Raw genomic sequence first — 14725 nt, 5'->3', positions numbered from 1 at the left:
CAGCAATAGTCTGTAGCAAGTTTCGATCACGCAGAACGAATGAGGACAGCTTTCAAATGGCACAGTGTGTGCTGATCTCTAAGTCACTTTTTTTTGGATCCCACACATTTAAAAAGGTCCAGTGTGTAAAATTAAAGTCAAGTTATTTTGATTTGGCAGAAATTAAGGGTACACCTTAACTAAACCAGGTCGCCATTTTGGACCACCATAGCGGTGTTGCCATTATATTTCAGTACCCTTCCCTTGAGGTACCAGATTAATGGTATGGTATGATACAGGTGGAACTAGACCGACGACAGTGAGCTGATTGGGCGACAGAAAAACATCACTCCCTTGCAACCGGTGTTTCTCAACGCCTACAGTCTATCTTCATTAGCCTATGGCCAAGTCGAAAAAAGGGCTGGGGTACCCCTGAGCAAGGTATCTAAGCCCCATTGCTCCAGGTGTGGGCAGCTCCTAATGACTAATGGCTAGTGGCTCGGAAGGGTCCTAGTAGAGGATGTTTCTGAACCTGAACGATCATGGTGTCTGACGTGAATCGACTCTGCACAGAAATAATACTCACTGCAAACACCAGACTTGTTCAACAACTTAATGCAGTTCTTTTTTGCCACACCAGGTGGCAGCATACAACACCAATGCACAGCATGTTACTGTAGCACCTGAATTACGATTGGATATGAAGCATTACATCAGGCTGTGGGGTGATTCTGTGTCTAAATTAGGATCTGGAAAGCATTAGTGTGCTCTGTGTGTGTGAGTGTGTGTGTGTGCAGGGGTTTACTTGTATATAAGCAAAGAAGCAAGGACATTTAGTGAAAGTGAGGACATTTTTTATCGTCCTCACATTCTGTCACACCTTAAAATGGCTGGTTTTAGGGTTCGGTTTAGGTTAAGGATTAGACATGCTGTCGTATCGGGGGCTAAGTGAGTGTCACTTAGATGGTATGTGTGTGCGTGTGTGTGTGTAAAAATGTAACACCTGAGACAGCGGAGGTTCATATAAGTCCAGCTGCAGCCTCTGAACTACATAATTGAAATCACCGGCATGGAAACACACAACGTCTTTGGTTACTCGAGGAGGCTCCGAGCTGAAAACAAGGGAGAAACACAACAGCCGTGTCTGCCCGTGTCCAAATCACTTTTGACAGCCAACATGTCATCGTGTGTTGCATCCAGTGTCCGCTGCCTACCCGTCTCCACACACGGCCTTCAGGACTCCGACAGCCGCCGTCGTCTGACGCTCAAAGCCCTGGCCAATGTGATCGGCGTGGGCCCGAGTGCGGTCCTCGAACAGCATCTCCCGAGGCTCGCTCGTCCTGGGCAGCGACTGCAGCAGGTTCTTCACCTCGTTGGTGGAGCTACGAGAGAGGAGAAGATCACTCGTTCATTATGGCTGACATACAGAAAAGGTGTTTTTTATATATATGTAAATAAACAAAGTTTTCAGATTTTTCAGCTTCTTAAATGTGAATATTTTCTGGTTTAGTTTGTGGACAAAACAAGACATTTGAGAACATCATCATTTCCAGGTTTGAAAAACACTGAGCAACATTTTATGGACAAAAAAATTAATTAATCGATTTATAACGAAGCAACCTTTCAACATATTCACGATCTGCTTTCAGTTAATTAAGCAAAGAGTGTGTTAGTAGACATAGCAATAAACATGTTTACCACATTCTGTTATTCACAGTTTGATATGATTGCAGTTTGTACAATTGTATTTTTTCTTTATTCAATATGTAATATTTTCATCATTGTTTGAGTGCATATTTTTGGTCTGTGTGCATGTTAAGAGAAAGTCATTAGAAAAATCTGAGGAATTGTGAGGTGTTTAAAACTACCAAAAAAAAAACATTAAAAACATTTCTGACTATGTATAGCAAAACTGCACCTGAATTGTTCTCTCCTCAGACTAATACAGTATCTTGCTTTTCAGTTTACTTTCCTGTGTTGACTGGTGGCAAAAATTTGCAAAACTCGCAAGTGCACCGAATAACACGCAACAGGAAGAAAAATTAGAATGAGTGTGAGTGCTTTGTGTGGAAAGCCGATGCCGTGTTTGAGATAAATGGTGGTTAAATTAAAATGAAACAGACGTCGATGAGCGTGGTTTCCGTGTGCACTGTGCACACTGAGAAGTTAATGAGTGAAGGCATAAAAAACACGAGTGGTGTTGCCAAACAATGGAAGCACTGCAGTCAGCTTACACTACTGGATCAGTGACTCACACCGGAGCTGCAGTCAGATTCAGACATGAGTAAAAAAAAAAACACACACGCTCACACAGCATGTGACAGGAGAATGTTATGTTACACTGACAGACACACAAACACACAAAGGTTTGCACAGCTATTCTTTTCAGCCATCTAGACTAAACAAAGCCTTAACCTTAAAGGAATACTACACCGATTTGTCAATTGATTTAGTAATCGATTAATAATGGATTCATCGATTAATAATGGATTCATCGATTAATTGTTTCAGCTCTAGTCTTTTCATTGTTACGTGCCCACCAGTGACACTTGGTCCTGTTAGCATAACTGTTAGCAAAGATGGCGGACACTGTTTACATTCTGGGAATGAGGTCCCGTCCCCCTACGAGTGGGTCTAAAAAGTGCAGAATTAGCGTTGCAGTTTCAAGCCTCGGACCAAGTGTCACTGGTGGGCACGTGAACAAAAAATAGAATAAAGATATTTCTCGACTCAGGGGAAACTGAGGTTGGCAGGCACAATTTTTCCTATTCTAGTAATACAAAGCTAAATGCAAATCGGTGAAGTATTCCTTTAACCAGTTAACGCCTAAACCCAACCATAACATAACCTGACCACTATTCAAAGTTTATTCAGTGTTGATGCCAGTAAGGTCCTAAAGAGGTAACACATACAAGTACACACACACACACACAGAGGTTTTCACAGGTATTGTGTTCAGGAGATGCCGTCCAGCCTCCGGACTAAACACAGCCTTAATCTTAACCCCAACCATAACCTGACCAATATTCAAAGTATATGCCAGTAAGGCCCTAAAGAGGTAACAAATACAGGTATACATACACACAGCAGCAGCAGCGTGAGCGTGACAGTGAATTGTGCGTTTATTCATTCAGAGATAAGAAGAGATGGAAGAGGAAAAAAAAGAAGCAGAGGAAAATACAAAAAAAAAGTGGAGAGCGGATTAACACACACACACACACACACACACACACACACACACACACACACACACACACACACACACACACACACACACACACACACACACACACACACACACACACGGCTTAGTGTGTCTGAGCTGACTGCAGGATGACAGTAATGAATGTAAAACCAAAAAAAAAAGAAAAGCTGGTGAGTTAGATTCGCAGTTTGAGGGAGGAGTGATGAATGTGCACGTCCACCGTTTCTTCTCCCCTCAAAGCGTTTTCCGTAACTCACCGAGTGTGAGGTGCATTTGTCCCGACGTGATGTTTTACGACTGTTAGCGGAAGTGACCGACGTGATTCATGCGCATTTATGATCGGGCAAAGTGAACGGATGAAAGGGAACAGATGGGAGAGAGAGATGATGGAGGGTGGAATAAGGTGGTGGTGGGGGGGGGAGACCAGGAGGGAAGCACATTGGAATACTGTTGATGTTCATTTACATTGCAGCTAATACAATTATCTGAGGAACGCCAGGCTTCTCCCACTCATTATTCTCATTGTTTATTTATCTGCTGATTATTTAACCGGTGAATCAATTAACTGTACAAATCTGGTCGCTGGGCTTCCGTCCAATGTTAATGCAAAATGTACAGTGAGTCAATAAATAGAAACAAAACAATGGGGTTAATTAGGTATAATAGAAACTCCTAGACATCAACTGTCGGTGGCACTAATTCTCCAGCCGGGGGCAATTAAACTGTTAATGGTTAAAGGCTGAAGACATTGTGAAAAGCGCGACAGTCAAGGCCAATAAAAAAAAAAGGTGATACTTACTTTTATCATTTTCTGTTATACGCCATTATTGTATTATCATTTTCAGTAAAACCAAAAACTCTCAGGATTCAAAATAATCATCATGGAGCACAACAATGGGGCTGAAAGGATATCGTGGTCATTTCAGTTAAGTGTGTCTTAAAACTTGATTTCAAACTCTATAGACAGTCAATATTGCTGCTTGTTGACCAGTCGACAGCTGCTGTCGCTATGTAATTATCGTCAGCCTCTGTAAGTGCAACACTTGTCCACTAAAAACTGAAATATTTCTGGTTTATTTTCCCTTGTCTGACCTCTATAATCAAAGCTGAATTCTCAGACTGGGAGTCTCGGGCGCCGACAGAGGCAACAGCTCGACCTTTTCCGCTGAAACCAGCAGTAAGAGAAATGTTCAACCTCCTTACAAACAGTCAAGCTCTCACTTACAATAACATTATGCCCTTCTCCCTTTCTTACTTTCTTTCTTTCTTCTTTGTACACACACGGAGAGACACAAACAAAAAACGCCGCTGTCACATGTTTTATAAATGTGCTTTCCATAGACTCACTTCTAGCGCTTTAGACAGTACCGTCACGTCTAAGATAAATCAACTTAATAAAGGAAGGAGAGGTCACAGAGACAAAAACGGAAGACGGATCGTTAGAAGAATGCAGAGAGACACACAGGGCCAGATATTTTAGAGGTAGCATGGGGACAAGGACAGAGAGAGGAGGCAGAAGTGGGAGGAGTGGGGGTTAAGAGGAGAAAAGAAGCTAAACAGAGAGGAAAAAAAGTACACCTCAGTCAGTGTGTGAATATCATTTCTAATGGTGCAGTATAATAGAGATATCGAAAGCACGTCTGCAGTATCTCTATAGAAACAGATTCTTTCAGTCCCAGCTGTTACACAAGTGTTTCTGACATTCATTCACACCGACACACTCATTCTTCCGTCATCCCCCCTTCAAACGCTGTCTCGACACTCTGCAACAAGCAGCACATGACGTGCACAACATACTGCAACACACTGCACCTGCACATTGTGCAGTATTCATAGCCTCAAATCAAGTGCATTTCCTTTATTACATCCTATTTTTTCTGGCTAAGCAAAGCTAAAAAAAAATCATCATTACTGATTTCAGTCAACACAACTTACATTTACAGGCATGTATTGCAAGTATTTGCAGTGTATGTATTATTTTTGTATGTGCTTTGAAATTTAATTGTTATCACTTCTGATTTTGTAGCACTAATAGCAATAACAACTACCGCAATAACTACCCAATTTGTGGTATATGAATTACCTTAATATGGCAGCATTTAATTAGTGAATGACATTTATGAGATTCCTTGAACACACCTCGTAGTCACTCCACTAACCACTAAGCTCAACAAGCTGTGAATTGACGTTGCAGAATTAATTTTAAGCCTGTCAGGCAAGCTTGGCTTTTTGCTTTTGGCAGCTTTACACAGATAAAATGACTGTACCTCCTAAAGCACAGTCAAATCCAACCGTATTCAGTTAATCTGTGTGCATTAATAACTAAAACAAAAAAAAATCCACACGTTTTGATGAATGCACAAATACACGCTTTTTTCCCAGCAAAAGCAAACAATTATAAAACATATTAAATGACCGGATATTAGCGATAAAACTTCCAATCAGCAGAACAAGAGAGAAATAAATGAGGCATGGATGAAATGTGTGTGTATGTGTCTGTGTGCTGTGGTTGGCCGGCTGCCATATGAAGTAGCGTCTGATGTTGACTCTATTAACATAGAGATGATCTCATCTCAGTGGAAAGCCACAAAGTGCTCACATCACAAAGAACGTGCACAAATACACGCATCGTTTCTCTCGTGCTCTTGTGTGTGTGTGTGTGTGTGTCTGTGGGACACAGACTGTGTGCAACAAAAACGCAGTGTGACACAGACTGAAATTGGCTGCTGGGCTACAACAAAGCTTCATGTGGCTTCGGACTCTGTTGCTTCAAATGTGTTATTGTGTGTTTTGTTACTGTTTTCATATTCAGCCCTCGTGGACTGCAACCAGAGCACACAGGGAAAGCTGGGTTACAGGCACACACACACCATTAAGACCTTTACGGGCAGAACAAACAATCATATGAAGACCAAAATTCCCTGTAAACTCAGTCGACTCAGAGTGGGGTTTAAAACAAAATTGAAACCACTGGCTCATTTTTTTTATCCGAGTGTATTTACACTGTGTGATGTGCAGTAAACTGTGGAGTGCTCACCGCTTTCTTTTAAACGGAGACTTTGGTATATCGGTCACAGGTATCATCTGCTCCCCTGGTCTGACCCACATGATGGGACCGTCGTCGCTCTCCGTGGGACTCATCAGACTCAGACTGGAGGACGTTCCCCATGGAAGGGTTCTCTGTAGCAACACAGCCGGGGAGAAGAGGACATGAGGGAACGCAATCAAAACACTGCATTAGGACATTGTTCACTCTGAGCACACAGCCACGTCTCCTGTTTGGCCTCTAGTTCCATTCAGAACCTTGATGCTCTCAGCGAACAAACTACAAGTTCTACTGCCATACGTCGTCAGTGGTTCCCACACCTCGGTTGTCATCAAATTCAAGGCCTATTTAAAGGACTACGCAGGAGCAATACCCTTAAATTGAAGAACTGAATGCGCTGACACAGTTTAAGATTAAGGAGGGCTAATTGTAAGAGCCACTTCGCCCCGTGCCGTCCTTTTTCATTGATTTGCAGCCCCGCTCTGCATCTGGCCCGAGTGATTGTCCTTGGGATCTTTGTAATTGTCTTTGGCGAGACGGAGATCGTGCAATTTGAATTTTCCCAGGCATCACGTAATTTGCTCTCTCGTTACTCAGTCATTGTTCTGCATGGAATCTCACGTCAAAGGCAGAGAGAGAGAGAGACAGTGGACGGTGTCCACAAGACCACTGGTAGGTAGTAGGTGGTGTCGTAACAAACAAGGGCACAGGAGGCATTTACCCAAATCTCAACTTAACTTCTTACTTGAACTTAAGAACCTTGAATCTTGATCTTGAATCTTACTTGCATAAAAGTCCGTGTCCTTGAAAAATTGTTTTTTTAATTCACAAACTTTCATGGATTTCAATGACCAATTGGGAACCCTGAAAACTACAGTGGCAACACAGAGGATCACAGTGAGCTTCTGTGTGCTGGAAAATTCTGTCTTTTTTCCATCCTTCTTCCCCTCTGTCTCCACTGGTGACATAACGTTCCCGTGGGGAAAACAAACATTTTTGTTTGCCAATAGGAACCAACTTTTCAGGTCCCAAACCAATTTATTTTTGCTGTAAACACACACCAGCCAGTTCAAAATTTGGTTTGGGAATAGGAACCGTGCTGGAGCAGTGCCAGAGTGAAAGCAGTTATGTGTCAGTTATCAGCCACTTCATCAAATATTTTAATTCTCTAATTCTAAAAAAAAAAAAACACACAACCGAAAACAGGAACTGTCCCCCCTGACAAATATGGTTCCTCTGAGTCAAAACTTTCAACAAGAGAGGAAGCACCAGAGGATGTTGTGTCTTTTAATATTCAGTGAATGACAACACTCCTCCCTCTGCACGTTCATACGAGACATTTTAAGTGTCACCACAGGAAAGAACAACAACAGCAGCAGCAGTCACGGCGACATTTCAGATGGGGAGCAAGAGAGCCATAAAGTTGTTGGAGGTTTGTTCCTGCACAGACAAATAAAAAAAAAATAAGAAGCGACTGCCAAAATGAAGCTGCGTCAAATCCCTCTGACACGTCCACTTATCGCCTCTTATTTTTCAACCACTACTGAGAATATGACGGTTTGTGTTGTGGATGTTGTCACCATCTATTCGGTGTGTGTGTCTCATTACCAGATAATCAAGATGAATTATCATTCAGACATTTGGAATAAACTGATTTTATATGAGGAATAAGTCAACAGACTAACAAACAGAGATGAGGCACTGCTTAGGCTTTGTTTCAAATCTTCTGAATATCATGGTAGCACACACAGAAAGTATCATATAAGGCTAACTAATGTAACAGTTGGCCACACTTTTTTCAATAAATTAATAAATTATTGCATTAATCAAAGCTCCATACGCTGGAAAAAAGGGCTGATTTGAGTCTTGCAAAACTGATAGTTCTGGTTTAAAAGCTGCTCTTTTGTGATTTATTCTCATATTATTTTCTTATTTTGCTACAATAAATCACCCAAAGATAAATAATCTTTGTATCCAAACCACGGTACTGGATGATCTCATTTCAATGACCACTCTGTTGCATTCATGTCCTTCCATTATCGTTAAAAAAAACACAAATAATAATAAATAATGTAGGTTCTTTGAGGTCAGCCACACATTAACCAGCCTCAAATAAACCACTTTATGTGAATAAAGCCTGTGCCTGTAGCTTTCGTTATCCACCTAAAACATCACTGTTGTGGTCCAGTCATTGCTGCACATTCACGCTGATCTGACTCACCTTCAGGAAGGGCGACTCCTCCAGCATGCCGAGGAATTCTGGGAAATAATTCCCGACCTCCTCGTCCACGGCTCCAACGAGGCTGATCTGTCTCATGGCGCCGGCTCTGTATGTGCCGTTACTGTACGTCTTCTTCACCTGAAGAAATAACACGGCCATGTTGTGATGTCAAGCTAATACACAAGCTTTTATTATTAGGCATGACGACATGATGTGATTGTAAAAAGTGTAGTAAAACCAAAGGGCAGCAGTGCAAGATGCTCACCTACTATTTTCACAAATACAGACATTTTAGTCTTCGTGAACACAGTGTTTCCATTCCTTTTGTGTGACACCTTAAAATTAATCAACATCTGATAACACTGTTCTCAAGTTCAACTTGTTGTGACCAGTTCAACCCTATTTTTGCATTATCTGAATCATTTCAAAAGAGGAGTGATGCAGAAAAAAAAAACCATAAAACATAAAAAGATCAGAAGTTTTCAGCAGGTATTTTTACTGCAGCCAGCAGAAGAGTCTCAGTGCTCAAATATAAATGTCAGTAGATACTTTTTCTTTTGATTCATGCCCCGAGAGTCGAGACTTGTTCTTTTCTTATGTTAGTAATGTTCAGGTCTTCATAATCATATTAAGAAACAAGTGTCAGACTGAATGAGGTTAAATAGAGAATAGGTTTTAATATTAATATATGGTTTGTTTAACTGTAAGCGACAGATTTGAAACATTTCTCATTGTTTATTTGTTTGGTCTATAAAATGACAGAAAACATTACAAAATTTTGTAAGTCGCTTTGGATAAAAGCGTCTGCTAAATGACATGTAATGTAATGTAATAATGTAATGTAACAAAATGTCGATCAGTGTTTGTCAAACCTGGAAATAATGAGGTTCTTGAATGTCTTGTTTTGTCCACAAACTAAAAGGATTCCGTTTTTAATGATTTCTTTGTCATGTGGAGTAAAGAAATGAAGAAAATATTCACATTAAAGAAGCTAAAGCAATGAGAAATCTTGTTTTAATCATGAAAAAAACCAATTCAAACCGATTAATCGATTATCAAAATAGTTGACGATTAATTTGGTAATCGAGTAATTGTTCCAGCTGCAATATTTCTTAAGCCAAAATGTGAGAAAAATTAATAATTACAAAGTGTAAGTGTATCGCAATAGCAGATTCAGTCAACATAATCGCAATTACACCACAAGGCATGTGGTCAACCATATTACATGTCCTAGGTACTGGGCAGGACAGGTTTAAAAAAAACAAAAAAAACGTAATCGCAATTAGATATTTATTTCGAAATCGTTCCACCATAGTATGTATGTATAATACAATACAATACAAGTCAGGGAAGGACAAAGGAAGACATTTGTCAATTTGGACAAAAAAATAGCCTGTTATTCATCACTGGGCACCAAAATAGTCTCTCTGCGTGTGTGTGTGTTGGCTGTTTCACTTGATGTCTCTGCTCTTCTGGTGTGACTCAGTCTGTTTGCTGCTCTTCACTTGGCTGACAGAGCACCACGTCTGTGTGTCTGTGTGTGTGTGTGTGTGTGTGTGTCTGTGTCTAAAGCGCCTACCATAGCCTTGGCCCTCAAAAGTGTCTGTGTGTGCGTGTTTGTGCAGTCCATGCAGCATGTGGCCAGCGTGTTGTACTCTCAGCTGTGTGTGTGTGAGTGTGTGTGTGTGTGTGTGTGTGTGTGTGTGTGTGTGTGGTCAAATCCTTGGCTGCATGCCTCCAGTGAGTCACCACTTGACAAACAAGGCAAAGACAGAGGGAGAAAGAGAGACACCAGAGGGATGAGAGAGTGAGAGAGTGAGGATACACAGCAGAAGAAGAATGAGGGGAACAGAGGCACAGATGGAGAGAAGCAGTGAGAGCAAAAGAGGAAGAAAGTTCAGAGAGACAAGCTGTGAAATGACAGAGACAAAGGAGAAAATAGGAGGCAAGGATGGAAATGAATCAAAGGGAGGAAGTCGACGCGATGTGAGCCGAGGTTATAAAAAGATATATATATGATGTGGAGATGTTAAGGAGACAAATTGGTGAGAAAAGAATATAGGAGATGGAAGAGAGACGAGGGCAGGTGAGAGGATAGGAGAGGAAGGGAGATAACGAGAAGTAGTGAAGGTAAAAATATTGAGTTGGAAAACGATTTAAGGAGGGGAGAAAGCCTGCGTCCGCCCTTGAGCAAGGCACTAAATCCTCAAACTGCTGCTCACAGTCTCTAGTGTGTTGAAGCAATATCCTCACAGGTACATAAGAAAATGTTTCCAGTCCAGATGTGTAGTACACACACATTCGGCGAGGTGATAAGTAATCATTGACCATAAAGTGAAAATGTAGAGATAAAAATGAGAACTCATCACCACAGACTGGATTAAGTGATACAGCTACATGGCCACATATATAAATTCCATCCATCCATCCATCCATTATCTACCGCTTTATCCTCCACATGAGGGTCCCAGCGGACAGAGAGTGAAAGGTGGGGTACACGCTGGACAGGTCGCCAGTCCATCACAGAGACACATGTAGAGACAACAACCATTCACTCTCATACAATGTAGAGTGTCCAATTTGCCTAATCTGTATGTTTCTGAACTGTGGGAGGAAACCCGGAGACATTAAACCCACCCACACACACACACAGGGAGAACATGCAGAAAGACCCGTGTTGTTGTTGTTGTTGTTGTTGTTGTTGGGTCAAAGAGTGCTAACTGCACAGCCCTAAAGCAGTTCCCACACCGTATGGAAATCAGCAATTCGACGAGAAGCTTTCCAGATGTGAGAGGTAAAGAAAAGAGAGCGGAGCGCTCTGCACTGATGTGAACATCGCGTTTAATGTGGTAGCAGCTGATGTGGATGACAAGCTACAACATGAAGTCACTGATCCGCAGAGCGACGACAAGCTCAAAGCCGTGCTCAGAATCTCCCGGCTGCACCTGCCACCAACGGAAACTTTACTGTGGTCAATCTTTAGTCGCTTATTAATGTATGATTTATTGTCGCAGCGTTGACCTTCACTGAGGAGACATGTACGAACAACTACACAATAAGAGGGTTTTTACACCTGAAGGGAAACACAATAATATATTAAAATTCTCTGCACTGGGAAAACAGTGGAAACGGTGGATACAGCAGACCTGAGGGGGAATGTACGACTGACGAGGGAACCACAGCATTCCTCTACTTAGAGCGAGACACAAATATTACGATAATAATAGATGGAGGAAGGAACGAAATGCCACCATGTCTCCAGTCTTCGCATTGCGCCTCTCTCATCCCTTTGTGGTGACACAGACGTAAAAAGGAAACCGACTCCAAATATTCAATTTACAGCAGTGGAAGGAAACATGCTTTGACAGAACGTTTGAAAATTCGGTTAAAGTTTTGCTCTACGTGTAAATGAAAACCCAGCTATTGTGAGCAGGAAAAGACTCTGGCAAACAGCGAATGACCCAAAACTGGAAAGCCAGCAGTTTCACTCGTCACATTAAAGATGTTAGTGGGATGATACACTGCATGTATTCAGTAACTCGATATGGCTCTCAGAGAATGTTGTAAAACTGAAGTGGGGCCTTGAGAGAAAAACTGAATCATCTAAACAATAAATCATCCAACAACTCTAAAATTAGAGTTTTTACTCGGGGATAAAGTGTCCTGTGAGCGTTTGCATGTTCTGCCTGTTGTCCTCTGGTTAAACGCTAAACAAAAGCTACGCATGCATTTAATCTATGATTCCATGTACACCTGGTGTTCACTGCATTTCATATCCAAGACATATGACTTAAACCTGATTATTTTTAGACCCGTTATTGATATGCATCTCCGGTGTCCACACTGAGAGGATTATAATTCCTCTGACCAGCTTACATCCTCCTCAGGTGCACAGAAATATTACCCCAAAAAATAGAATAAGAAAAAATAAAATAAAGAAGAAGAAGGTGAGCATCCTTGACAATGTGTGCACATGCTCGCTTGGCTTTTAATTAGCCTCATCTTCACTAAGTCTACACCTACTTAAATCATATGAAGACTGAGAAAAGGGCTGATTTATTTTGTGTTTCTCGCTGCTGCTGCTGCTTCTACCCCACTGAAAAAAACCTGTCATGTGTGATTATTAATTCCACTTTCGCCGTTGCCGTGTGTGCATTGACGGTGAAATTGGATTATACTTGTGCTCGGTGTGGTCACAATGCCTTTGTGTTCAACTATAGCGCTGGTTTTTCGCCGATCTAATCACAATCCATCCTCTGCGTGTCTGTGTGTTAATGTGGTCAGACTCCAGAGCCGCTTTTTCATTATACCGTTCTCGCACTACTTGGCTGTACTCGGCTTGCTATCAGGCACTTCATTTTCCATTACCTCCTCAATGTGGACGGGGGGGTCGTCACAGCGTGGCTGCACGAAGGTTTTATACGCGACACACACAAACTAGTGACGGATGTTACGCTGAGTTCTGCGTACCTGCCGAGAATTGCATGCATCTGACTGGAACCATCGGACATTGACAACACCATACTTTTGATGGCAAGATACGGCTTGAAGGCGCAAATTTTTCGGATTTATCAGTGACGATAAGTTATCCGACGAGTAACAGACATTTCTGGAGACAAACGCAGTGTGTGAATGCGTTACAATTAAGCCCATAATGGTCTACAGTGCATTCTATAGCGTATACAGGGCTGATTGTGGAGCTGCCAAGATGTGCATCATCTATTTTTAGGTGAAAATGTAGCCAAGTATAACAGGAGCAATTTTTTCAGCAGAGCTGGTTTTACAGTTGCCAGATTTTGCATCCCCCCCATTTCAATACGCCAGGAAGCTTGTTACACATGTGAAATTAACTCTCACATGCAAGAAGACATCCACATATTACATGAGCACACCACCATTTTCATCCCAAATACCCTAAAAAACAAATGAACAGACGGATGCATTTTTTGACAGTGCTGGTTTTGCAGCTGCCGAGATTTGCATCCCCTCATTTTATTGAGCCAGGAAGTTTGTTACACATGAGCAATTAACTCTTATATGTAATAAGACATCCAAATATAACATAAGCGCCACCATTTGTATCCAAAATAGCTCCAGGAAGAGGAAGACTATTAACAAACGTGACCTCTACTGCTTAAAATAATCTGATTAATGTACTGTCTGTGATTCTCTCTCTCTCTCTCTTGTACTTGTTTGTAAGATGTAAAGGGAAACAGGAAATGTGACAGACTTCCTCTGAGCTGCTCTTTGAGATGCTTGTTGAGTATGTGCATGTGAACACACACCGGACTGTACAATAAGTAAAACAAAAAACAAACGATTAACATCATATTTACACTTTTCTTTCATTCTATCATTTAGCTTTGGTAAAGCACAACACGTAGGAAGACAGCAAATAACAGAAAAACCCGTACCATCAAGTCAAACAACAACAACAACTCTGCACTCAACCTAGTGAGAACTCTTTAGTATTATCTTAATTTGCCACATCTCGTTTCCTATTCCATGTCGTCGAATTCCCAGCATTACAAAGCCCACATAATTATATATAATTATCGTGACTGTCATTTTCCCCCTGCTGTCACTTTCTGAGGCTAAAAGCAGTGTATTTTTTTTATCAGACCAACTAACTCCAATTTTACTTTCCATTTTCAGATTATCTCTTTGTCTCTCGGTGTGTCAGCCTCCTCCACACTCCTCCTCCTGCATGTCTTCCCTGATAAAACACATGACCCCGATGGGAAGTTTATTAGATGAAGCCGCTCTCTTTCCTGTTCTATTTTCCCCATCTCTGGTTAATTCTATCACAACTTTTTTCTTCGTCCTGTTGACTCCTCTCTCGCCCTCTGTTGATCAGTTTACGGTGTGACTTCATCCCACTAATCTCTGACCTCTTCCTCACCTCCAGTGTGTCCCTCTAAATGATTATCTTCAGCCAGTCTCTAGAGCAATACGTCTTTTTGCCTATTACCCTGACTGTATCACAACTATGCTTCTGGTTAAGGTGAAACAGGTGAAACTGTTTTTTTTGTTTTGTTTTTTTAAATAATGGAATGGTTCCTATACTGAAATATCAACAATGGTAGATATTATAATCTGAAGGCCAAGTGCAAAGATTAACTTAAATTGACTACTAATTTTAATTGGTACAGTATACAGCTTTGAGTGTGGATATAAACACAGATTAAAACAACATTCAAAAGCTGCAGTGCAGTTATTTGCCTTGTACTAATCCTCTGATGTTGTGGCTAAACTATAACTCACCGCGGCTAAA

General features: G+C 41.3%; 1 protein-coding gene across 1 annotated transcript in view; it reads right to left on the bottom strand.

Moving 5' to 3' along the window:
* The window catches only part of LOC122766239 (lysine-specific demethylase RSBN1L-like), a 33738-nt gene that overhangs the window by 1843 nt on the left and 17170 nt on the right, over positions 1–14725 (bottom strand). The window contains exons 5-8 of the mRNA XM_044020941.1: positions 8452–8589; positions 6222–6364; positions 1194–1361; positions 983–1091 (exon numbers count right to left, since the gene is read on the bottom strand). Of these exons, the coding sequence (XP_043876876.1) occupies positions 983–1091; positions 1194–1361; positions 6222–6364; positions 8452–8589 (558 nt within the window). The remainder of the gene's footprint in view (positions 1–982; positions 1092–1193; positions 1362–6221; positions 6365–8451; positions 8590–14725) is intronic.

Source organism: Solea senegalensis, linkage group LG3 (assembly GCF_019176455.1).
Source record: "Solea senegalensis isolate Sse05_10M linkage group LG3, IFAPA_SoseM_1, whole genome shotgun sequence".
Classification (NCBI taxonomy): Eukaryota; Metazoa; Chordata; class Actinopteri; order Pleuronectiformes; family Soleidae; genus Solea; species Solea senegalensis.
The sequence above is the reverse complement of the archived record's forward strand: the minus strand, read 5'-3'. Positions and strand labels throughout refer to the sequence as shown.